The sequence below is a fragment of the Hyposmocoma kahamanoa genome, unplaced genomic scaffold (genome assembly GCF_003589595.1).
Source record: "Hyposmocoma kahamanoa isolate Upper Pololo Valley unplaced genomic scaffold, ASM358959v1 87, whole genome shotgun sequence".
NCBI lineage: Eukaryota > Metazoa > Arthropoda > Insecta > Lepidoptera > Cosmopterigidae > Hyposmocoma > Hyposmocoma kahamanoa.
This window is the reverse complement of record NW_020654422.1, coordinates 8,832,323-8,857,752: the sequence shown is the minus strand read 5'-3', so window position 1 is coordinate 8,857,752 and position 25,430 is coordinate 8,832,323. Positions and strand designations below refer to the sequence as shown.

Here is a 25,430-nt window from a genome sequence, read left to right as displayed (position 1 = left end):
AACAATAATGGTGGTAATGTGCTGTATCTGTGTACAGATATCTGTCTATTAATATATTATATAAGCATGTAAAATTTACAAAGTCTGTAAACACACTGCAAAACACTTTAACTTTCAGAAGGATCTAAAAGTGTTTTGCAGCACCAAAAACCATGTAGGAAATAAGTTTGAAATTTACTTTTATGTATTTACTAATTTACCTCAGATTTTTCTTATATCGGGGAAACATAGACTCACTTGTTCGTTTTTCTGAACTTGGCCTTAAATCTACATAATTGTGCATGCTAAGATATCAATAGATTTATAATGTTACATTACCACCGATTACTGACTGCATTCTAGCAACTAAATAAACTTGTAATAAGGGTGTACGCCGCAAATCCCCATTATGAAATCACTATTAATACAGGTTTTGTAAAAAATATTTAATTATTTATTTTGCTTGACCATATCAAAAATACGATTTTTTTTAAACCTAAAATTTTAATAACATTTTCTATAATTTGAACTGATTCGAAATCAACATAAATAATTTCGCAGCTTACGAAAATCGGTCTCCAGGTCAATTAAAAAAAATATTTCTGCAAACTTAACTTCAAGGGTATGCAGACAATCTCTCCATCCCTTGCATATTTTTATTACAAATAAATTAAATAACAGCCCGTTCAACATTCTTAAAATTATTGGACTGCGAGAAAGCATTATGTGTTATACGATATAGCATTATTAATATTGTTCCTATATTAATTGCGTAGCTCATGAAACCTGATGAAACCAAAAAGTTAAAGCGTAGACGGATCACTTTTTTAGCAAAATATTGCAACATTGCTTGCGAACTTTGAATTCAACGTATATTTCTACTATTAGAGTAGAGTCGTCCAATTGACGATCACACGTCAGCTATCAACAAGCACGTGTCAAAAAGAGCACCAAGATTCAATATGAATATCAATTTTTATATTACATCATCAACTTTAAGTATTAATATTAACAGTATTAAAGTTTCAATGTCTTGAAAAATAATTGACCATCCAAACCAATATTATAAATACGAAAGTAAGTCTGTCTGTTACGTTTTCACGCCTAAACCGCTGAACCAATTTTAATGAACTTTGGTATAGAGATAGATGGGACCTAAGAGAAGAACATAGGCTACTTTTTGTCACAAAAACAAATGTTAAAAGGAGTGAAATAGGGGATGACAGTTTGTGAGAACCAATAACACTATGAAAATTAGTATAGTACAATAGGCTACTCGAAGTACTTGTTCTACGCAGACGAAATCGCGGGCACTATTTAGTTTTAGTAGCAGTAGCAGTAGAAGTCCTTGCGGAAGAGTTCATCCAGGGAAGTTTTGCCATCTTATCTATTTCTGCTGCCAAGCAGTAATGTGAGCATTACTACGTTCCGGTTTTGAAAAGTAAGGGTTCTGGTGAAGTTACAGGCATATGGGACTAGTCAACTTATGTCTCAATGTGACGGGCGCAGTGGCAGTGCCGTTCAGATCTGTGCGATTTAAAGCTCTGACTGGCACTGCAACTGCTATGGACAGGCGTGTTGCTTACCACCACGTGGACAACTTGTTCGTCCCGTCACTTGATATTATAAAAAAAATCTTGTAAAATTTGAGACTTAAAAACCAATAGGAATCTTATAAGACAAACCAAATTGCAACCGTGTAAATCAAATTGAGTGCCAGTAGTTGCAATCTGCGCTTAATGTTGAATAGACTACGTATAACATCTCAACTACAACGGAAGTTGCAATAACAGAACTTGATCATAAATCAAAATAATATTCATACCTTACCTTATGTAACTCTTCGTTTAAAATCTTCTTGTTACAATCTGGATGTATTTCACAATACAGGTTTAGCCAGACTACTATATACTTAATATCATCGAGTTGTCTCATCATCATATATGGACTCATGTCGATTAGTTTCCTTTTTGCTTTTACGATCACATAATCGTTAAATCCATTTTTATTAACTGTATATTTTAAATTTTCAAAATTCATTACATCGTAATTTTGCTTTACTCCAAGATTATCAGTAGATTTTTGTAAATAATGAATTTCCGGTTTTTTTTCATCGGTATTAATATTATTTAATCCATAAAATATGTTATTTACATCATTACTGTTCAGAACCAAGCCACCAGATACAGCAAAGAAAAGGCAAAGTACAAAATTATTTAACATTATTGTAGTGAGCATGTGACGGCCTTACTTGAAGAAGTCTGGGAATGAGAGTAACAATAAATAGACCTTAAATATCGTTTACTATGGCCTATAAATTGACCACAGTTGAACCTATTGTCGCAATTGTCTTCGTTCAATCATTCATTCGTTCATTGATTATTAAGTGAATGTTAAATAACGTCCAAACGATATCTCAATGCAAATCACTTGTGATAAAAAAATACTTCAGTAGGTTAGTCATTTATTACAACATATTTGTTAATCTATAACGGGTATTTCTTTAAACGATTTATACGCAGTGCAAATAACCGATGACATATATTCAATATCTACGTTTTTATCATTTATATTCGTTATTCATTCAGATATTTTTAGTTAGAATAACGACGAATAAGTTCTAAATAACATAACTTTAAAAAAACCGACCTCAAAAGTTCGTGGAATTACATCTATTTACCAAGTTTTTTTAAAATCTATTACTGGAAAGTGCGCGAAACCGGATTCTAGTTTATCACCCCTAGAGGTAGAATATAAATAAAATATTGAATTTTCTTTAATGGGTCTTACACTAAGGTTTTCAGCAAAAAAAGAATCATCAAAATCGGTTCACAAATGCCGGAGTAATCGTGTAACATACGTACACAAAAAAATAAGAGTCGGATTGAGAACCTTCTCCTTTTTGAAGTAGGTTAATAAAAGAAATTTGTCACTTAAACTAGCTAAATTTTAATCAGAAAAAGTTCAGACTACGAATAAAGTTTTCATTTTGTTTCAAAATAGAAAATAAAACTTGACTGTCATTGAAAAATTCCTACTGGATTCCCGCAATACAGACTCGGTTCAGTTAATCCACTTGTTCTGAAGTTACCTGAATTTATACAGTCTGCTGACCAATAGCTACAGCCACTGTGTTTTAAAATTAATTATAATCCGAACTATGAAAATGAGGAAAAAATCGTCGAGAATACACAAATAGCCTTTGATCCGCTGTTATTGAGTGAAAAATGTCAAATACTTATTTATTGCTTTCAGAGAGAGGCATGTTGTGATTAAAATGCCGCGCTCTTACAGACATAAATTCATTATAAATTGTTTTTCACTACAAAAACCAAAACCTGAAATCAGATTGCAGGTAGATACTACAGTGTCTCAACTCGCAATATACCCGCCGAGCATAGATCTCCATTGTTTCCCAGTGAAGCATAGATAAATACTAGTTACTGACTATAATGTATTTGAAAATTCCCTTTGACTTTACATACCTACCTGACTATCTGACTACTATATACCTTTTTGAATAACGCTAAGCATGAGAACACTGTGCCTATTTTCACGAAATTTAGTATAAAGTATATTGACGATCACAGACATATTTGATGATCAAGAAACTGCAACGAAATAATTGAGTCTCGAGTGGGGAAGGCATCGAGTAGAACGCCGTTGAATACGATAGGTCTTTATTAATACTATATATGAGTCCCATGTAGTATGTTAAACGCTCTTGTCGAGATATTCACTGTTAAATAGTTTTCAGGGTGCCTTCAAGAAATATAACAGACAAATTATCGAAATTTTGAGATAGAACAAAATTTTAACACGCTTTAATTGGATTTTCTGTGGTGAAAATAAGATGATATCATGATATGGAAACGTAAAATTAATTAATATGGCCGTGGAATCAACAAACTTAATCAAATTAACAAATGATCATCATTATTAATGATAAAATCACTAATGTATTCAGTTGGTTCATTTGATTGTTTTACGTTACAAAATGAATAAATGGAATATTATAAATTATAAGCTTAAGTCGTGGCTTAAATATTTTCCTTTATTCCACATAAAATCTATCTATAATTACGTAACAAAATCGCAGCTATAACAAAGTCGAAGTATTTCAAAGCTATTAAAATGTTACTTGTGAGTCCTTACATCTACTTGTTGTTGCATCGTCTGCCTCTGAATTGCCTGGATTTCTTGTGCTGAAAATATTTGAACATTTTCGTTAGAAAAATAAAGGATACTATTCAAATTTCAGTCGAATAAGATTTCAAGTTAATAAGGCCTTTTTGATAGTATTTGTATCTTCGAGTATCTAAATTTCGTTTCATTTTTGGTAAGGATGGAATGGCACATTGAAGTTCAAGTAATAATAATAATGCCTCAACCGACCAATTACCTGGCCCCAAATGTGATAATTTAAATCATGTCAGTGTATAGATAGAGTGTCATGGCAGGATTTTATTCGTTCGGTATTCTGCTAAAAGTTAAGAGTAGTGGCTAGCCATCGAGATACTATTCAACTGACAGTGCATTTTTTTTTTGTATTCTGTTCTTCAATGGCGACGCGATGGTATGTCGATGCCTTATTCTGTTAATTAATTCACATAAAAACACATGTAATTTAGAGACTTTTAACTGCTAATTAAACGCGATAAATTATTAAGGTATTAATTTTCATGTTAGTTTTAGTAAGGCAACGACAATCTGCCGTTCCATTGACACTATTTAGACTCAACTGGCATTTCGACTATATTTCAGCATCGTAACAAATATTACCACAAATTGCAATATAGTTTCAGTGGAGTCTCAATGGAAAAGTGGTATCAAAAAAATTAGGAGACTTGGAGCCCTGGTCTCAAACTAGGGAATTACCTGCACTGTGAGTACGTCGCCTGAGCAGCGAAACCCAGACTAAACCCAATTTAGAAAAATTTCATTTCCCAAATTGGTTTTACCGGGAATAACACACAATGAAGAAAAAGTGCAAATCGTTGAGTCACCGAGGTCAACAAGCAAAACAACAGTGCCGATCCGTAATTAGAAATATCAGTGTAACATTTGTATTAAGATGGAATAAATTGACAAATTTATTAGCAAAAGACTAAGTACTAACGTGGTTATCATTGGAATCGTTGTCATTGCCGCATTTGCCGTTATCGTCATTTTCTTCTGATGATGACGACGATGATGATGACGAGGACGATGACGAAGATGACGAATCGTCCTTGCCCTGGTGATGAAATAATTAGGATAATTTTTAATGAGTGAAGAAAATTTTCTAGATGGCGCTATAGCAAAAAACCGTTAAAATCTGTAACAAACGCATAAAACTCATTTAGGTTTGCTGATTCGATCTGTGTAGCTCAGTTGGTAAAGCCGTGGCCCTGGTATGGCACAGACGCAGGTTCGTTTCCTGTCAGATCAAAAGAATCTTTCTTTGTGTTTGGTATTTGTATTAATAATTATAATAAGGATATTTAATGAAATAATCAAACATTCTAATTTCTGAACCGTCGGCATAACAAATCCTTTTGTTAAAATGTAGGGATTTTAATCAGTAAATATATCGTATGTTTTAGTGTCGCAGGAACCTACTAATCATCTTAATACTTCATCTAGGGATATAATCATCGTAGGCGATGCAAAGGAAGAGAAAATCTAGATCTTTTCAATAGGTGGTTCACCAGCAGTAGAGCTCCTTGTGAAAGAGTTCGTCCAGAGTAGTAGGTACTGCCACCTTACCTACTTCTGCCGCCAAGCAGTAATGTCAGCATTACTGTCTTCCGTTTTGAAGGGTAAGGGTGCTGGTGAAATTACAGGCACATGGGATTTGCGATTTAGCTTTTAGCTTACCATCAGGCACACGATCTGTTCGTCCCACCACTAGACATTTAAAAAAAATAGTACGTCGGGATGGGATTTGTCAATTTATGTCTCTGTGTATTGAACTATGTTCGTCCCGTCACTTACAGTGGCTAAACCCTCCTTAGACTTTAAATTCGCAGCTGCGCGTGGTGTCCTAGATTAACATTGAGGACAAGCATCTTTGCAGGGACGATACAGAAATTGTTTTATTATATTCATAAAACTTTTCAACACGCACCTTAAAAACCGGTAATAAGGAAATTAAACTAACCATAAAATCAGGAAAAATTACGGAAAAACAAACACCTTTTGAAAACAGACAAGTATCTCAAGCCACCAATAGTATTTCCACATTTTCATCCTTAACATTTGTTAAAGTGGAAATGAAAAAAATATTGCGGTATAAAGTTAGAGAACAGTTTCAGCATTATTGCTCATTAGAGCCGCAATCGAGACTCGCTTCAAGAAATCCGGAAAATTCTCCAAACAAATTGAAGTGTTCTGCAGTTCATTATAAACGTAACAATTTTTGTAATTAAATTCGCTGCTACTTAACGAATTATCCACGTCTACCCTACCTAGAACAAGGAAATGTTGTAGTATTTCAAAGCAAACTTTTGCCAAAACTTTTTTTGTGTACCTATACCTTCTACAAAATATAAGTTCTCATATACTCATAGGCATGTTTTCAAAATACGTCATAAACAAAAAAAGTTGTTGTTTATGATGTTAGTAATATAGTCCTGCGAGGTAGTATTTTTAAAACAACCTTATATATAAATCGAACATTCATATAGTGAACTAAATATATTTATCGCGACTTACATTACTAAAAATTTGCGAAATGAATTGCGGAGTATTTTTTGCGGAAGTTGTTAATCGCGTATTTTATTACACGTTGTATAAATAGTAGGTAATAATTAATAATAGTATTATTTAGGGAATTCCGACTTACACCTCCTGTATCAGACAAACAAGCAAACGAATATATAATTTGAGGTATACATATATGAAAGTTGGTTCATATAGATAAAAAATACGGACATTCACAATGAAAAAGCAACGTAGCTTTTGACCATAACTGTCAATTTTAATCCAGATAGATATCTACTTTTTTATGATATCAAACGACGGGATGAACAATTCCTGCGCCGATGGTAAGTGACACGCCTATCCAAGACAGTTGAGTTGCAGTGCCAGTTAAAGTTCTGACGGGAACTGCCAATGCGCCCGTCACGCTGAGACATGAATTGACAAGTCCCATTTACCTGTGATTTCACCACTTACTATCTAGTTGACTTACTTTTCCACATTTGTTATCTTCTTCCGAAGATGATGATGAAGAAGATGATGAAGAAGAGGAGGAAGATGACGAATCGTCGCATTTTTTCTTCTTGCTCTAAAAAATTTAATTTATAATAGTTAAGAAACTTTTTCTTTCTCGATCTCGCGGATTCGTTTACACACGCATATTTGCATGATTTGATAATAAAAGTGGATTCAGGACGCGGGATACGAAGAGCAACACTATTGATCAACGAAATGTCACAGATAATATAATGAGCTGGTGGAATCTCTCCAATTCTCAGTCGCTTGTAGTTATCCTAGACAATAGGTACTTACGAAGGATTTTTTTGTATTCCCCCGTGTAGAACTAACCCGGGTCGGCACTCGCCAATTAACAAAATACTATTGGAATACAACTTCCTCACCACTTCTGTCAATGTTGACATTTTCCATGACTCGCAACTGCGGCTCAAACGCAAGTTGTTGGTCTACTTCATGGAGGGTCTTGTTAATACTGAGTCTTAGAGGTACTAGCACTGTGCGTAAACTGGCTAATTAAATTTAATTGTTTTTTTAAATATCTTTCTATGTTAATAACCTATGTTAGTGTTAAGTAAATAGTATTATTGCTCATGTCAATGCTGTGCATATCTGTAATGGGTCATTACATCAGACCATGACCGTAAATGCAATATTCAATTTGTTGAATGTAATAATGTACTACCTGTTGATGTGCCCAAATAAATAAATACTCATACATATGCAGAGCAAAATTCGCGAGACAAAAAAAGTTCTCCTAATCTAGCTAAATAATCATATTAAAGCGGTTGTTTACTTCATACTCACATTTATCTAGACAGCCTTTATATCAAAACAAACCTACATCCTTCACCCTTGGTCAGCGCTCTAAATATTTATCTATATTTGCTTATACATGCTCTTACGAACTAACCTAACCTTGTCTGGTTGTGTTCAAATAATTATGTCATAATTATATTTAAACAAAATGCGTAGGTAGTAACTACGCATAGACTTTGTGACGACGGACTTTTTACACTGTGGTATTTTGTGTATGAAAAATAGAGGTTCACCCAACCTATGAAAAGCTAACATCCTAATGTAGTGTGAATATTATGCTGAAGACAAAATTAATTATTAATTCGTATCAGTATACATGCATTGTTTTGTACCTTTGTGGATTAAATTTTAATCTAAGGACTTTTTTGCATCGTAGATTGTAATCAAAATTAATAATGTGCACTTACATCATCGTCGTCACTGCTATCGCTGTCATCTATACCGTTACCGTCACATTTGGAGTGGTGATTGCCTTTTCTGCATGTTCAAATTTTATGATTTTGTAACATCCAACTCAAAAGGTTACCCCCGGTTAGGGTAACCTATCACAAACTCTCAAATTTTTTTGTCCGAAATAACGTTTGTTCGAATTTTCATTACACCGAAAACCGAATTATAACGAAACAGTTGTTCTTTCAGGATATGTTGAATGTTTATCGCAAAGACACGATTAGGTTCGGTTAGGTTAGGTTAAGTTAGGTTTAAAAGAAAAAACATTTTCCTCTCAAAATTACTTTCGATATTATGAAAATTCGACCAAACGTTATTTCTGGAAAATGTCATTCCGGACTACTGATAGGTAACCGTAACCAGGTGCCTGAACCACGGAGTGACTGTAATACTAAACAACTTACCCTAATGTAGGTTCTAATAAAATTTGTATCGTAAATTGAACAATTTCTTTTTCTCCGGATATTGATATTATAAGATCGACATGGCTCTCCAGTTAAATTTCTGAGTTATAGAACTGGGATATAATAATGACTACTAAAATTGTATTTACCTGGATGAACAGGGGGGCCTAGACAAACACGTGGACTTGCTTGGACACGTCGGTCTAGCTTCGGTGTACGCCAATACAGCGACGGACACCAGCACCAATAATATAACCTTCTTCATTGTTAAGATGAGTCTGGGATTATATTTAATGATAAAAAAGCATATTTTCGAAGATAATTAAATATTATCACTCAAGGCAAGCATGGCTTGCTCTATACACATTTTAAATCAGAACCAAAACTTGTTACTCTTATTATTAATGCAAATATAGAATACTTAAGAAAAATTCCTTCGATCCGGCTGGATTTGAAGCAGCGCCTACAGCATACAATGCCTGACTCACCACGGAACGAATCAACAGACCTTACGAATTTTTATATGTGCTTGTGGCAGACCTGTGTTTTTTGGTTTTTAACGACTTTTTTACCAAGAAACAAACCCCTGAAGACGCTGATTTGAATCCAAATCGACCGAAGACATTTTTCTTAAATGTTCGATCTTTGTGTTAATAATTATAACAAACTAGTGAAGTAATTTCACAAAATATCATGATTGGATAACATCGTGGTATTCTATAAAGTTAATACGAAAATTATAAATTAGTTTAGTTACAGAAAAACAAATCGATAATTTTGTATCATAAATTGCTATCTTAATCACTTATAGTTGTCATGTACTATAAATTCACTTCATTTTGTAAATACTTTATTTCCATGAAATTTAAATAAAACTTACTACCCCAAGCAGAAATACTTACCAATATAAAGTTTAAAATCGTAATCGGTGTATTCCTAAGTGAAGATTTACTCTGACTGAATGTAACCGTCTGTCGATAACCCAATAATTGTCTGTGTTTTACTTAACTTTAAGCGAATAAGGTCATTGATAACAACCGAAACGTAATTATACAAATATTACTGTGCAGATCAGGAGAGATAAAACTAATCGAAACCTTGCTAAAGGTATAAAAGAAAATCATAAGTTTGTACCAAAAATATTCAATTTATAGAAGCCGATCACCGGCTTCAGAAGCACGGACAAACCTGACCACGATCCTCAGATATGAGAGAACGAGAGAGAGACGTTACTAAAAAAAATACATAATTTTTACGTGTGACTCTTGATTTTTTTAAGACTAAGTAAGCTACTACTTCTAAGGCGGGTGATCGGCTTATAGAAGCAGATCACCCGCTTCAAAAGTCATGCGTCGCTTCAGAAGTCGCGCTGGATAGCCAGTCCCTTACGACTGTGCAAAATTTGGAGGACGATGAATCTTTCACTTGGTCGGTCCATTTCCGTTCATTTCAGTAATGCTCATTCGTAAGGCAGATTCCCCTGAGAAGAATGAGCAGAAAACTCTAGGGGTTACTCTTTGCAAATATACATTTGAATACATTTAATATTACAATATTTAATTTAAACATCTTAGATCGATAATATCTGAAAAAGCTAAACGGGTCACTACCACGGATTTTTGTCACCCACAGTACGCACAGTACACCAGTACGCAGAAGTTATATAATAAATAACCTTTAGTATATAGTTTTTGTTTCACAATAGTCTCAAATCTCGTAAATGGCAAATTTTGAATATCACTCGGAAGCTTATTATAGAAACATCTAGCATTGCCCCTTAAATGAATTTGAGACTTTATGAAGACGACTATCAAGAACAGCTAGTTTATTTTTATTCCTCATATTAACGTTATGTCTGTCACAACGTTTCATTAAAAAAATTAATATTTTTTTAACATAAATAACATATTTTAAATGTACTATTAGTATGTTAGTGTAAGAATGTTAGTCAATGGATTTTGAATGTATAAGGACGTGTGGCGCACTGTAAGATTCCGGAATGAATAAGAAAAAATACTAAAAATGGTCAGAAATGAATCTATTGTTTCTCAAATTATTCTCCGTTAGCGTTAATGCACTTTTTCATACGAATAAACCAATTTTGAAAACATTTTTGCCTGACATGAGATGAATTCTGCAAACCTAGCTATAAATAGTCGTCTTGCATAGTGCTTCATCGCCAAAAGCAGTATGAAGCCGAGGGAAGCTCCGCTGAGCTGTTAAATTACACTTAAAGTCGTAGAAAATCATACTACGAAAATTTTCACGAGTTAAATCCATGATGACGCCACAATGTAAAAACAAGTGACAGTCAGATGAAACAAACTGTATTCTACAGCCAAAGAGTTCCATTTTCAAATGTTGTAAATACTTTTTAAATATTGTTTATGTATGTGGCCAGTTCCGGAAACTTATAGTACGCCCTACGTAATACCTGCAAATAACAATATTCATTTAAACAATCATAATGTACCAGAAAACCACATAAGATATCTGGTCTCAAACCAGGGAATACCTATGCCCTGCACCATAAGTATTAAAGCAACCGAATTCACTCCGAGGCACTACCCAGAATGCCCACACCAGGAATATGTTGAAAAATTCACTTTCGAAATTGGTCTTACCAAGAATCGAACCCAGAATCTCCGCAAACCATCGGACCAGTGAAGTTATCAAAATAGAGGTAGGTACTGGACTCAATTAAGTATTAAATTAAAAACAGTGTAGAAAGAAGTTGATGCTAATTATATGTAGGGGAGTCCCCCGAGTACCGGACACTTAAGGTTTTGCAGAAATTAAACAAATTCAGACCATGTTTTATTAGGACACGTAACATTTTGAGATACACAATCATATTAGACATTCAAATAAATCAACATAAATAACTATCGAACAATTTTAACAACTAGAAAAAGAAAGTAATCATTAGTCTTGGTTTTGGTTCATTGAAAACTGGCACTTAGTACCGGATAAGTATTAATTCAAACCCCTAATACCGGACAGTACCGTTAACATCGAGATTTCTGAAATAAAAACTTAGTCAATAATCTTTCATTTAATACAGCAAATATACTGAAACATGATGTACTCATTATTTAAAATAATATAATCTAACATGTGTATATAATTTTAAGAAACACGGCCGTTATAGACTTTCGATAAATCAACGAAAACAATAATTGAATTTAGTGGAAACAATTTAAAGATAACTTACAAAAAATTACAACGATTACAAATATAGAGATCTGGGCACTGGGATATCCGCGCAGGTTTCATGTGCCCATTCTTTACATAACCCACACTGAATCCAGTCTTCTTCGTAGTCTTCGCAACAAACAACGCAGTAGTACTTCTCTAGCTGTTTTTCAACCGGTTTTATTTTTGTTTTTCATATGTCCTTCGTCTTTTTAATTTTGCAATTACCTTCTTCTTTTATTTATTTATTTTTAATTTTATTTTTCTTCTAAACGTTTGTATGGCGAATCAGTCAAAATTTCACTTTTTTCAGCTCGATGTTTCCTTGTTTGTTCTCTGTAGCAGCATCTGGCAGTGGAGCAAATTATATAGCATAGAACATTTTGTCAAAATAAGATTGTCTCCCTACTAGGGAACTTGTACGGGTATAAATACACTTGTCCGATACTAGGGAATCAGATATTGTCCGAACGTAGGGACACACCATACCTTAAGTAAAATTTCGATTACAATAACGTTTATTAATATATTTGCCACAAAAGTATTTGAATGTAAAATGTACTTACCAATTATTAAAGAAAAAGCAATACACGCTATGTATTCTCTCGAAATAGTAATTTATGATGTTTCCAATATTAGTCGATGCAACTGATTTACGCGCGAAATGTGCAAATTGTCATTTGTAAATCGTATCAAGCAAGACTAAGGTCTCCCACGCCGCAGGTGGTTTCTTGCCGTTAAGTTTAACGTCTTTTTATAAACGAGAGCAAATTAGAGCATTATTTCATGTTTGGACATGATCTGTCCGGTACTATGTGCTGTCCGGCGCTAGGGGGATACCCCCTAGCGTAAGGGTACTATGGTGGTGGTGCGTCTGGTCTCGTTTTAAATACACTTTCTAAAAGTAACCCTTCAGCACTCAATCGTAAAAAGGCACCAATTTCTTGTTCATATGTAAAGTAATTAAAAGTTAGTTGGAAGAAATCCCTTTATGGGATAAGCTCGCCTTTGCACAGTTATATTATTTCTTAAAATTTGTAATTTACTTTGTGGTACAATAGTGTTTACATACACACATTTGAACATTTGTTATTCAAGTAAACAAAATTGCGTTACGAGTACCAATAACACAAAAAGATATAGCTTCGTATGCAAGTCCTTTGGGTTAATCTGGATTATTTGATAAATGCTCGCCGCGTCAGCGAGAAAACAAGCTCCTTACACAAATAGAAGGGATTTTAATATCCTTAAGTAGTGATGATACTGGCCCTCTCTCGTATAAAAGACTTGCAAAGTAATCCACAGAAGGCGAACAGATATCTTGCAAATCTGCTTGAGTCATCGCAACCTTTACAAATAAATAGGGTCCGAACGATCGAGCGAGAGAGTTGGTTTATTTTGCTAATGTTTTGTGTATTTACACCTCGAGTAAATAATTTATAAAAAAATATTGTAAAACAGAAATGTTGAGTTTTTGGTTAACAAAATTGAAATGTTGTATAAGAAAATAGCAAATGAATCGCACAAATTTTCAGTAGAAATACTTAGGTAACATTAAAATTTTAAATTTACCTATGAATACTGTATTACCTGCAAGTAAAATTACGGACCGTTTTAAAACTTCCCGATGAAGTGGAGTTTGGAAATGGTATTATAATTTCAGGAGTTTACAATCACAGCGCTACTTGCCGTTGGAAAAAACCCTTGGCGGGAAACTCATTCTAACTTTTCCTATTTTTCTGCGTTAATTTCACCTGAACCCATTACACTTTGCAACAATTCTTAGTGCGAACGTTTCTATTAGGGTTCTTAAATTGCATTTTAAATGGCTTTCTGGAAACTTCGTTGAGAAAAGGCAACTTACTCGTGACTTATAAGACGAAGTTTACGTATATTAGACAATGTAGAAGTTCATCAAAGTATTTGAGTATATTTATTTAACTCTGCACTTTACTACCCGGTTGTTAACAGATCTAGCTGCTATTGTTTTAAGTAGACAAATTTTCTAATTGTTATGTGTACCAGATAATACTTGTTAGGCTCTAAATATAGTCAACTTCAGACACAAAAAGGGGCTTCGAAAGTAAAAGCGCAAAAGTAGTATCAAAGTTGAGCAATGAAATGTTAGGGATGAATAAGTTAATTGGCCCCTGGAGCGTATCGGCGGGGCCTCCTGCGGCGCAGAGGAATGCATTTAAATTGGATTTTAAGAGTAGAAATCACCGCTCTCGCCCTGCCTTGTTAAAGCCAATCTCAAAGTTTACGTAAACGAATAAACCTTTCCAACTGAAACTGAATTTATCGGTATCAATTCTAACTATTTATGGTAGTACATTTTTCTGAGGTCTTTTTTATTTTGTAATTCATTTTTTTTATTTTATTATAGGTGAGCGGTAAAGAACCTTAAGTGCCAAAGAGTAATTTTTACAACAGAGCGTTTTCAAGAAAATGAGGCCTTTTTTCTTTTTCATAGATTGATAGATGCGCTACGGCTAACAAGTCCTTAAAAACTAGATACAAAGCACATATAAAAATTTGTGAGGTCTGCTGGTTCGTTCCGTGGCTTAGTTGGCATAGCGTCTGACACGGTTTGCTAGAAGACGTCGGTTCGAATCCTGCCGGATCGAAGGATTTTTTCTAAGTGTAAATCTTTGTATTAATAATTATAACAAACTAGTGCAGTGATTTCATAAAAAAAAATTATATCATTGTGGTACAACAATTAAGCATTTGATATCAATATTATGGTCAAATAAAACAAGTTAAATAAAACAAAGAACGATAGAATTTCATGTCTTTTATAATTGCGTTTTTTAGCATTCTAACGCTATGTTTGTAAAGATATCTAAGTTCTAAGATATCTAGTTCGCACCTACAGATATTTAGTTGCTTATATAGGATGGAAATTTGACATGGATCAGCACCGGCAGCTATATTAACCTTACCGGAAGAAGGTTCTACAAAATTGACAATAGTTCAATTGAAAATAGTTCGATTGGCATTTATAGATATTGAAAAAATGGTACAGTTAGTAATATGGAAGGCAATTTTTACGAATCTTCTATTTCATGTCGAATGACATCCTATTTCTGGTAAGCATCGAAAGTCTCTATGGGATCAACTGTGGTATTAAAAAGTTTCTTGAACATTTTTTTCATTTTTTGCTGACTGTACCATTTTCTCAAAATCCGTGAATGCCAATCGAAATATCTTACATTTTCATAGGGTGACCTAGACTCATTTTCCTGTGGCTAAGACGGTTAAGGCCCTTGCTGATCCGTTTCAAATTTCCACCCTGTATACATGCGCATATAAGTAACTACATAACAGAAGAATTATATAACTATAACGATAAACGAACTTGAACTAAACAGATAGATGTTTGAAAACATAAAACTACAGCCGTGAATGTAATTAAAATGTTCATACTATAATAGTTTGCTATTATTTGAGTCTTTAAGTTACGCTATTGCAAGCAAATAAAAAAAATATAACAAATTTCAATGGGTATCGCAATGAAAAGCACTGAAACATTTTTAAGCACGGGTTTATGTTTGTAGTGCAACAAACCTGCACGGAAATCATTATGATCAGCTCAAATTGCATCGTTTTTACTCTACTTTGCAATTGCTACTTCACTTTAATGTTTAGTTCAGCTGCTACCAACGAGGAGTACTTGAGCACTTAAACCAAATTAATGAATAAGCAACTGGATACTTAAAAATTGCCGTAAACATTTTTCTATTTTGCTGTAATTAACATTCATGATTCAAAGTATTTCGAGCGAGAAATTCAAGTAAGTTGTAGTAGCAATAAAGCAGACCATTCATATTGTCATTAGTGCGTTAATTATGGGCCCACGTCTGAGCTCGGGCGCGTGGGTCATCTCTCAAGTCAGCGGCGAACATTACGTTAATGGCAGGACACCAATGACTCCACGTTTGCTTTTCCTAACAATGAAGAACATTTGTTGGATTCCCGCCCTAATTAATGATAATTTCACATACCTACCTTCGCCTAATGAATGTGGTGTTTGTTTTTTGCTAACGTACATTAGCTTTCTTCTTTTGTTTTGCACAACCACAAAGCATATACCTACTTACTTCTGCATTTTGTAAATCTCACTATTTAATCTATTTATAATTAGCAATCAAATATTCACTGCAACGAACAAATGGTATGTAGCATCAAAAATATCATTTAATTGTAGTATTATTTTGTATGTATGAGGTATTGACAACTCCATCAATCGGATGGAACGTCAGTATCGCGGCAATCAAAGATATATATGAGAAACGGTCTCAAGAGAAATGCAATGGGATTGTTGAATTTTCGCAAATGGTTTGCGGTAGAGCGTCGCTTGCCGTGACAGCTCGGGGATTACGGGACACAGAGATCCCCGATTGTCTCGCTACATTCATGATTGTCTCGCAAGCCGTACAAACTATTTCGCAATATAATACATATGCTCAGCTCTACTGAACGATCTTCGTACAGCAATTTTCTACAGTAGCTATTAAGGGTAAAACCCATAGTTTCCTAGTGAGTTTACTGCTTACTTATATTATTGCCTATTCTTAGGAAGAACTTTTATACCAGCGTTTTCTGAAAAATATTTTTATAGCTATTGTAAGTACCTTGAAACTGAGGAAATAATCATGATGAAAAGGAATAAACAATGTGTAAGTAAAAGAGATGAACACCCAAAATTCATATATAATTCATATTTCATACAATATTATACGAAATGTAGCCCTTTTAAATTTGTTACACATCCAGTAACTGACCGGGCTGTCCACTTAAATTGAATAATGACGTGAGGGGAAAAGGATCGGCGAGGTGAACCGGCCGAACAATCTGCCCAAAGCGCGTACCGGATGGTCAAGCGTTCCGTGAGCTTCACGCATCTGTGACTAGGTACATACTTAGGTGTCCGATTGTAGTTTTATATTATTTTATGACCTTGAACATCTCGGTTGTAATAAGGTAGTTGAAACTTGTAGTTAGTTGGAGTGAGTTGACACTCAATCACGAACGTAGATAATCTCAGTACAGAATACTAAAAAAAACCTACTTCAAATTAAGAAATTAAGAATTACATCTATTAGCCATATATTGAATATATTGATATCGGTTACCGGAAAGTGCGCGAAACCGGATCCATTCCCTGGTTTGCCACCCTTAGAGGTGGAATATTTTCTTCAAATTTAAATGGGACCAATGCTGAGGACCCTCTTTCCAACAAAAAAAGAATCATCAAAATCGGTTCACAAATATCGAAGTTATCGTATAACATACATACAAAAAAAACAGTCGAATTGAGTACCTCCTCCTTTTTTCGGTTAAATATTTAAAGATTTATTGAAAGGTCGAAACACAAGTTATAATAATAGGGGTTAAAGTATGAAATTGCCGATTTGTACTGAAAATCTAAATAGTTTATTTTTTAAATTTTTAACAAATTTATTTAATCAAAATAGTTGCCATTATTATCTATACATTGCTGCCATCTAATGGGAAGGTTATTAATGCCTTTGCGATAGAACTCCGACGATCTAGACTGCACAAACTGTGTGAAAGCATTTTGTACTGCCTCCTGGGAAGAAAACTTCTTGTCACGTAGATAATTGTCCAAATCACGAAAAAAATGGTAGTCCGTTGGAGCAAGGTCTGGTGAATACGGAGGATGACGAATGGTTTCTAACTGTAGTTCCTAAAGGGTCAAAATGGTTTCTCGTGCTGTGTGAGGTCTCGCGTTGTCGTGGAGCAATAATGGTGAAGATCGATTCATGAGTCGGGGCTGTTTTACTGCTAGTTTTGTCAACATGGTTCGGAGTTCGGCACAATAGACATCTGCCGTTATTGCTTGACCAGATCGGAGAAAACTATAGTGAATAACACCATGCTGAGACCACCAAACAGTTACCATTACCTTTTTATTGGTAAGTTTTGCTTTAGGACACTGTTGTGGCATTTGACCTGGGGTCAGCCATTGCATTTTTCTTTTCCGGTTATCATAAAGAATCCACTTTTCATCACATGTTACAATTCGATCCAATATTCCTTCATTTCTGTACCGGTTCAACAAGGCAACACAAGTTTCAACACGCGTTTCTTTCTGCAGATCAGTCAAATCATGAGGCACCCATTTTTCGTATTTTTTTATTTTATTGATTTGACGCAAGTGAGTCAATATTGTGGGTAAGGTAACGTTAAACCATGCCGCTAATTCCTGGGTAGTTTGACTAGAATCGCGCGTCCACTATCTCTCTTAATTCATCGTTATTCACCTGTGTGGGCGGTCTTCCTCGTGCCTCGTTCTTTAAGTCGAAATTTCCATCACGAAAGCGTTTAAACCAAAATCGCACGGTGCGTTCATTAGTAGACCCCTCTCCAAACGCAGCATTGATATTGCGGGCTGTTTCTGCCGCGTTAGTTCCGCGTCGGAACTCGTATTCAAAAATCACTCGAATTTTCGCAGTATCCATCTTTCTTGTCTAAATTGAATAACAAAAACAATTGAAAGTCGATATTCCAATGTTTCAAATTAAAAAAAAAAAAATCACAGAAACCATTTGAAAAAAGTTTCATTCGAAAACCTCAAACCATGAAGATTCTATGAAAATTCAAAGAACCTATTGCAATAAAACGGCAATTTCATACTTTAACCCCTAATATATAATGTGAATGTAGCGGTAGCGCTAGCGACAGGTAGTAACTAAGATCTCAAATAAGCACACAGATAAATTCGTTAGGTTTACAAACTCGTTTCGTAGCTCAGTTGGAAGAACGATAGCCCCAATATGCCGAAATAGCTTGTTCGAGTCCAGCAGAAAATTACAAGGATCGAAGGAAAGAATAACAACAAACTTTGGAGTATTTTCACAAAAAATATAATAATATGAATATCATAGTAGTAAAAAAGTCATGATTTTCAATAAAATATATATTGTAATAAAAATTTATTCCATTATTTTCCAATTCACGGTATTAGATGCAGTGTGCAGTGATCCGTAGCGACAAATACTTTACCTCAAAGCACATTATTTTTATATTAAGGGTCTCTGTAGGAAGCTTGTCTACAAACACACAATATTCATAAATCTTGAGTATCGACGTGTTGAGAGAAAATTTAGACTAGAATTCGTTGTCTTAGTATGTAAAAAAATCCAAACCAGGTAAGTATAGTTTACAATAGATAGTGTTAAATTCTCATATATAGACAACTGTACGAAATGAAACTACGAATTATGTGCATATTGAAATAAAAAATACATGTAAGTAAATAATAATAAAGGGAATTCATCGAGTGCGGTCTGGCGACGCAGCGGGATGTAGTTGCTGTGCGTAACCCCGTGGAAAGAAAACGGCTTTCTTTACGAGCTATTCCGCTGAGCCAATATTTCTCCGTGACAGTGCGCGCCATCATAAAATAAAACGAAAAATTCCGACGTACCGCCTCAAGCCGCAGCCGTTGCCATGAAAATCATAAGGACGAGATTTTACGGCCTATCGGAATGAGCCGCACATCGGCATGTAATTAATATTGTAAATAACACTTGTACCTATAAGTACACTTACCAGGATCTTGTTTGCCCCTTGTTCATCGTATTATTGTCATAGTGAACCGTGAATTGAATCTCCCGCTGTTCGGTACTCCATTCTCTGAGGAAAGGGTTCATGCCTTATGAATACTTTGCTCGTAATAATATGAATAACAAAATAAATATTATTATCTAATAAAATAAATGGATTTTAAGGTTTTCGTGGTTATTCACTAAATTATTATCACTAATCACAAGATATTCAAGGTCATAATAAAATAATTTAGAACTACAATTGGGCACCTAAGGGCTCTCACACACAAACACGATACGATGTCGCATAGCACGATGCGACGTCGTATGTGTAAGAGACCCTAGGGCTCGCTAGGATACGACGTCGTCGTGCTATGACGCGACGTCCTATCGTGTTTATGTGTAAGAGCCCTAAGTATGTACCTAGTCACAGATGCGTGTAGCCAACGATATGATTTCTTTTCTTCTTTCTTTCTTTTACTTTCCCAATATGGTAACACCACAAGTAATCGAGTTGAGGGTAGTCGTCGACTGCAAAAGAGGGTAGACAGATAGGTATGTCTGTTCTTAAAGCTGTCATCTGCCGCTGGCCATTCAACACGTGACCATGGAGGGTGTAACTGTTCCGAAATGTCGGGCAAATGAAAAGAGACTTCTTTCTTCTTTCATTATATGACTATATATCATGGGAAGAAACTGTAATTAGTAATAAACATCACTTTCGTTGCTCTGATCCCAAAGTAAGTAACAAAAGCGCTTCGCACCAAAAACCAAATAAATAATGTCGTGACTCAAAATTGTACAATTAAAAAGACACGATTTGAAAGTTAAAAAAATTACTAATGGAAACCAATAATATCTCGTTTATAAATGGATTGCAAATTTTTTTTAAATTTATTATGTATAAATAACAACAATCACATTATTGCCAATAGTATCCATTCAGTATTTCCTTTTAATTTTTAAACCGTGCTTACACAATTACACAATTTTGAGTTATGACAGTATTTGGTTTGAGGTGCGACTTGTGTTATGGAAATCGGAAATAACAACGGTGCACACAGATCCGAGACAATATAGAAAAATCAGTTTTTCTATATTTACCCGTCCGGGACCGGAACCCGAGACCTCAGCGACAATGAAAGTCGGTGTGTAAGCCACTCGACCACGGAGGTCGTAAAAGGATATAACTGAATTCCATAATTGTTTAAGAAAGTACTTATCTCCATTTTATACGTCTTTTTACTACTTACACACAATTTATTGCAAGGAATGACAATTGAAGGGGGTAGAATAGTAAGTTTTATATTTTTGCTTAAACAAGTGCCAGTGCAGTGAATTGACATAATTAAATCGAAACCTATCAATGAACTAATTATTTTATGTATCGTGTACATTCAAACAAATACCTTAATTAAAACATGAAACAATATAAACGTAATTTTTGTGACCAATTATTATTTCCTCTTATTGTTTACATTCATTTTCCTCATGGCTTAGAACTAAGTATAGTTGAAAAATAATATTAGTAATTTAAACTCTTAACTCATGAATTACGAAGCTATGATGGCAACTACCGTTTACTTAGGCCATTATGACAATTTCTCATTTCATTCTGGAGATTCACTTAACCCAAATAATGACAGAAACAATCAAAATAAATAATAAAACACAAATTATCGAGATAAATACACAATTCTCCCACCAAAACTTGGTCCGTATCTTTCTGGACTGCGTTTGGAAACGCAAAGCGGAGTCCTGAAGATCTTCAGCACGGTCATTCAAATCGTTCAGCTTTGCTTCTCTCTCAAATAAAACCCTTACATTATTATTCATTATGTGAACAGTTTCATTCACTAACACTTTTGCTTCTTGTAAATGAGCGCTTTCTTCCATCATTGCTTCCTAAAAATAAATGAACTTGACTGAGAATTGTTTAATGTCAATAGGTAAGTTTAAGTCTAAGGTAAGATTCATTAGCGGTGTAATCATGTCACCAAAATGAGTCATATTAACTATCTATTTACATAAATAACAATATATATTTTTAAATATAAGTAACATGTATGTGCGGGTATACGCTTAATGGATATTATACTATAACATTCCAATTATCGGTTTCAGCAATTATTGAGTTGATCTACGTGTATACATAGTACAAGGGTGCGTACAGATCTGGCGAATGTGCCGCAAATGCGCCTATTTGCGAAAGATTCGCGAGCTGCATGCGTGCTGCATGCGTGCTGTTAAATACATGTTAACGTATGTGGCGCGAGAGCGGCACGCGAACGACACGCGAACAGATCGCACTACGTAATGCACGGGTGCAGCTCGCGAGTCTTTCGTAAATAGGCACATTTGCAACGCATTCGCCAGATCTGTACGCAGCCTAATAAAAATTATAATAATAATGACATTCATTTATCGAGTTCTTAGGTTTTCGCAATTGTTACACATAGGCTATATGAATCTGTTTTTTTGGATCTAAATCATGTACATTTGTTTTTTAAACTAACGTTTCGGGCACTTTAACTGCCTTTGTGGCCCAACGGTTACCATGTTGGTCTAACATGCAGTTCCAGGTATTTACTTATTCATTTGCAGGTCACACGTGGTGATGGTGGCCACGGCTGATTTTTATTCATTTCTATGAACATACAACACAGCATCACATACGTTTCTCAGATCCCAAAGCAAGCAGCTAAAGTACTTGCGTTATAGAAATCGGAAACAACTACGGTACAACAAACACCTAGATCGAATACAATATAGAAAAGTTAGTTTCTCTACACTGACTGGGGATCGAACTCGGGATTTTCAAGATAGAATATAGGACACTGTGAAAATCGATGTGTAAGCCACTCGACTACGAAGGCCGTCAATATTAACGCATTTGACCGTACAGTTAGGATATACGAGTCCACTACTCTCTCTAATCTGAACATGTGTTTTACACAAGAACTCGACGCTGGTTAATGTATAGGTACTCACTTGTTTTAGCAGAACAGAAACAATAACGAGAAACAAATTGGTAAAAACGCGGCGATCGAAAAGTTCAATATTCTCTTTTTATAAATTGAAAACAATAACTGAAAGCCCGTCTGCCTCGATCCAATACGAAATTAAACTGTAAAATCCCACCACTGGCATGTTTCATTTAATGACTTACTCATGTAGTATGTAACTGTAATGTTATAAATTTAATATTTTCCTGGTTAATAAGCCCGCCAGCAATATTATAATAATTTAATGACACACTTTTGTTATATGAAATGCATAACACTTGTTTATACATTTTGGTTCTTTAACTCGTAGTTTTTGTGAATTACAATTCCTAGAGAATTGCTTTTTTCTTTTTTTTTTCAGAAAACGCTACAAATTGAGAGAGTCAGCATATGAAGTGCACTTATTATGTTGTGCGCTCGAACCTCGTACGAACGACAAATACTTGACAAAATACTCTGCCAATTGTGTCGGAGTACCGCCCTCAATTGTTCGAGATGAAAAATGGTCTATTCGGATTGTTCGCGAACAAATGCGTGCCGTGCGGGTCATTACGCTTTGTTTTAGGAATAAGTATGACAAAAAAATTCAACGTAAAAAGCTGTGATTTTCGCTTCCGCCCTCTTGAGTCTGGGTAAGCACTGTTTAACTACGGCCAAGGCATTTATTTGTTCTAAGGCATTTATTTTCCATTTCGCGTTATTAAAATAACAATGGCAAGAATTTCACTTCTCAATCTAAAAAGTTCTAGCTATTTATTCTACTTTTACTTTTCCTTTTTACGAGAGTAACCCTGAAATTGGACGGATAATATCGGAAGATGAAAATCGTCGATGGAAATCATAACAGAAAATTTTACAGCCTGGCGTCGGATTGGGCGCGAATGCCAAAGATTGTTTCAGAGCTCGCAAAGGATAGACCCGATAATAACAATGTCGTCACTTCCTCAATCTAACTTCTTCAATATTTGCTGCCGAAATGGTCACTCGCAATTAAATATATTCATCGGAAACATTTTTATGTCAAAGTGCTTAGGCTTTATGAATAGGGATGGTTAAGTACGTCTGTAATTGAAGTTACTAACGGTTACATTGACTGAATAATTCATGAATTGGTTTTTATATTTTTTCATCCCAAAGTGAAAAGGACGTGAGGGGGTAGATGTATGTAATTTATAAAAGTAACTACCATTTCAATAACAATTATGTACAAGCTAAGTGGAAGAAATTTTAACTCCTATTAGGTTGAGATTTATAAAACGAATTTTGACTACGATTAAGCAAAAATGGCGAGCTAAGCAAGTTTTTCGTATTTAGAAAGCGAACTTTGCCTAAATTTAAGTTAGCTGGTGAAATTACAGGCACGTGGGTCTTGTCAACGTATATCTCAGGGTGACGGGCGCACTGGCAGTGACTGATCTTTGTGATTTAAAGCTCTGAGTGGCGCATGTAAAGGCGTGTGACACTTATCACCAAGCGCACGGCTTGTTCGTCCCATCACTTGGTAATGATAATTTCTTACTTTATCGTTTTTATGACAAAGTAAGAAATTACGAAGTAAACTCAAAGTTAAATTAAATTTCTTGCTTAAATATCTTTTGCTTAATCGAAATCAAAATTCGTTTTATAAATCTCAACCTTAAACCTTCTCTAAAGTATTTTTTAAGCAAGTTCTAGTTTAGATCTACACTAATACTACTAGTACATTAGTTGTATGGCAACAAGGTTCCAACTAAAGCAAAGACAAATTCCTTCCGACTCTATCTGCCGCCGTAGCGTCGTCGTCCCGGGGTGATGTTCTGCCCCGTCTGCCGTGTTTACAAGTCACTTTACGACCCGAGTAATTACTCTCATCGTAACACAATCTCCGGTCCTGTTTTACATTGTTACAGATACAAATGTATGGCGACAGCCTTCTTCATTAAATTCACATGTAGTTTGACAAGATTTAATGAAATTATTCTACATTCTAACTTTACCTGACTATACAATTTGTGTTACAAATCGCTTATTTTTTGCAGTGGCAGAAACGTACACAGTAGAGTCTCAGGTACAAGAAAAAGCATTTATTTGTGGAAAAACACGTTGTATAGAATTTGTCAGTAACAAAATGAGAATAATATCACTTTCATTCAGTATAGAGTTACTGTACCCCACGAAACATTGATATACAAACATATGTCCTAGTGGCTTGGACAAACGGCTCCGCAACGCCCTTTGAAATCGAAACTCGTTTGAGTCGACTAAAACTCATTTCGTCATTCATTCGTCAGTTCGTCAGAAAGAGTTCGTCCAGTACTGCCACCATCCGCCAAGGCTTGCTGCTTCCCGCATCATTTCGAGCACATACTATCATAATAATTTTTGTTTTGTTTGTTGTTATTTTGAAATACATAATATGTTGTCAACATGTTGGTTTCTATTACTGTAACCACCTACCTTACCTATTTCTGCCGCCAAGCAGTAATGCGAACATTACTGCGTTCCGGTTTTGAAGGGTAAGGGTGCTGGTGAAATTACAGGCACATAACACTTGTCAACTTATGTATCAGGGTGACGGACGCAATAACAGTGCACCTCAGATCTTTATGATTTAAGGCTCTGAGTAGAATTTATTGCTCACACACAAAAAAGAAAAACGGTACACAGACAAGTTATCATTAATGTGGGCAAAGCGGCCTTGTTTGTGGCAAGGAGAACTAACCAGAGACAGAGACATAGTGTGCCAATGGACAACATTTAATTGCATTAGTAAAAGCTTATATAAACCTGAAAAATATATACACCAAGTTGCAGATTAAGATCGT

The 25,430-nt window shown here is 34.9% G+C and overlaps 1 protein-coding gene and 1 long non-coding RNA gene across 2 annotated transcripts; one reads left to right on the top strand and one right to left on the bottom strand.

Moving 5' to 3' along the window:
* The first annotated feature begins 371 nt into the window (after positions 1-371).
* Positions 372-24,824, top strand: LOC113235048. Its single transcript, XR_003310838.1, has 3 exons — positions 372-409; positions 22,988-23,258; positions 24,645-24,824. It is a non-coding gene; the product is annotated as an uncharacterized LOC113235048 (long non-coding RNA).
* LOC113235047 (osteocalcin 2-like) lies at positions 3,991-9,809 on the bottom strand. Its single transcript, XM_026470586.1, has 6 exons — positions 9,752-9,809; positions 8,999-9,127; positions 8,403-8,472; positions 7,154-7,249; positions 5,099-5,215; positions 3,991-4,184 (listed from the first exon to the last, which is right to left on the bottom strand). Exons 2-6 carry the CDS (start codon positions 9,112-9,114, stop codon positions 4,137-4,139), a joined length of 447 nt encoding a protein of 148 aa, XP_026326371.1. The 5' UTR covers positions 9,115-9,127; positions 9,752-9,809; the 3' UTR covers positions 3,991-4,136.
* Positions 24,825-25,430: the final 606 nt, after the last annotated feature.

Coding starts and splice junctions, on each gene's coding strand:
- LOC113235047 (XM_026470586.1), bottom strand. CDS start 9,114: ATGAAGAAGGTTATATTATTGGTGCTGGTGTCCGTCGCTGTATTGGCG. Junction 7,250..8,402: donor ATAGCAGTGACGACGATGAT/GTAAGTGCACAT, acceptor TAAATTTTTTAG/AGCAAGAAGAAAAAATGCGA. Junction 5,216..7,153: donor AAGATAACAAATGTGGAAAA/GTAAGTCAACTA, acceptor TTTCATCACCAG/GGCAAGGACGATTCGTCATC.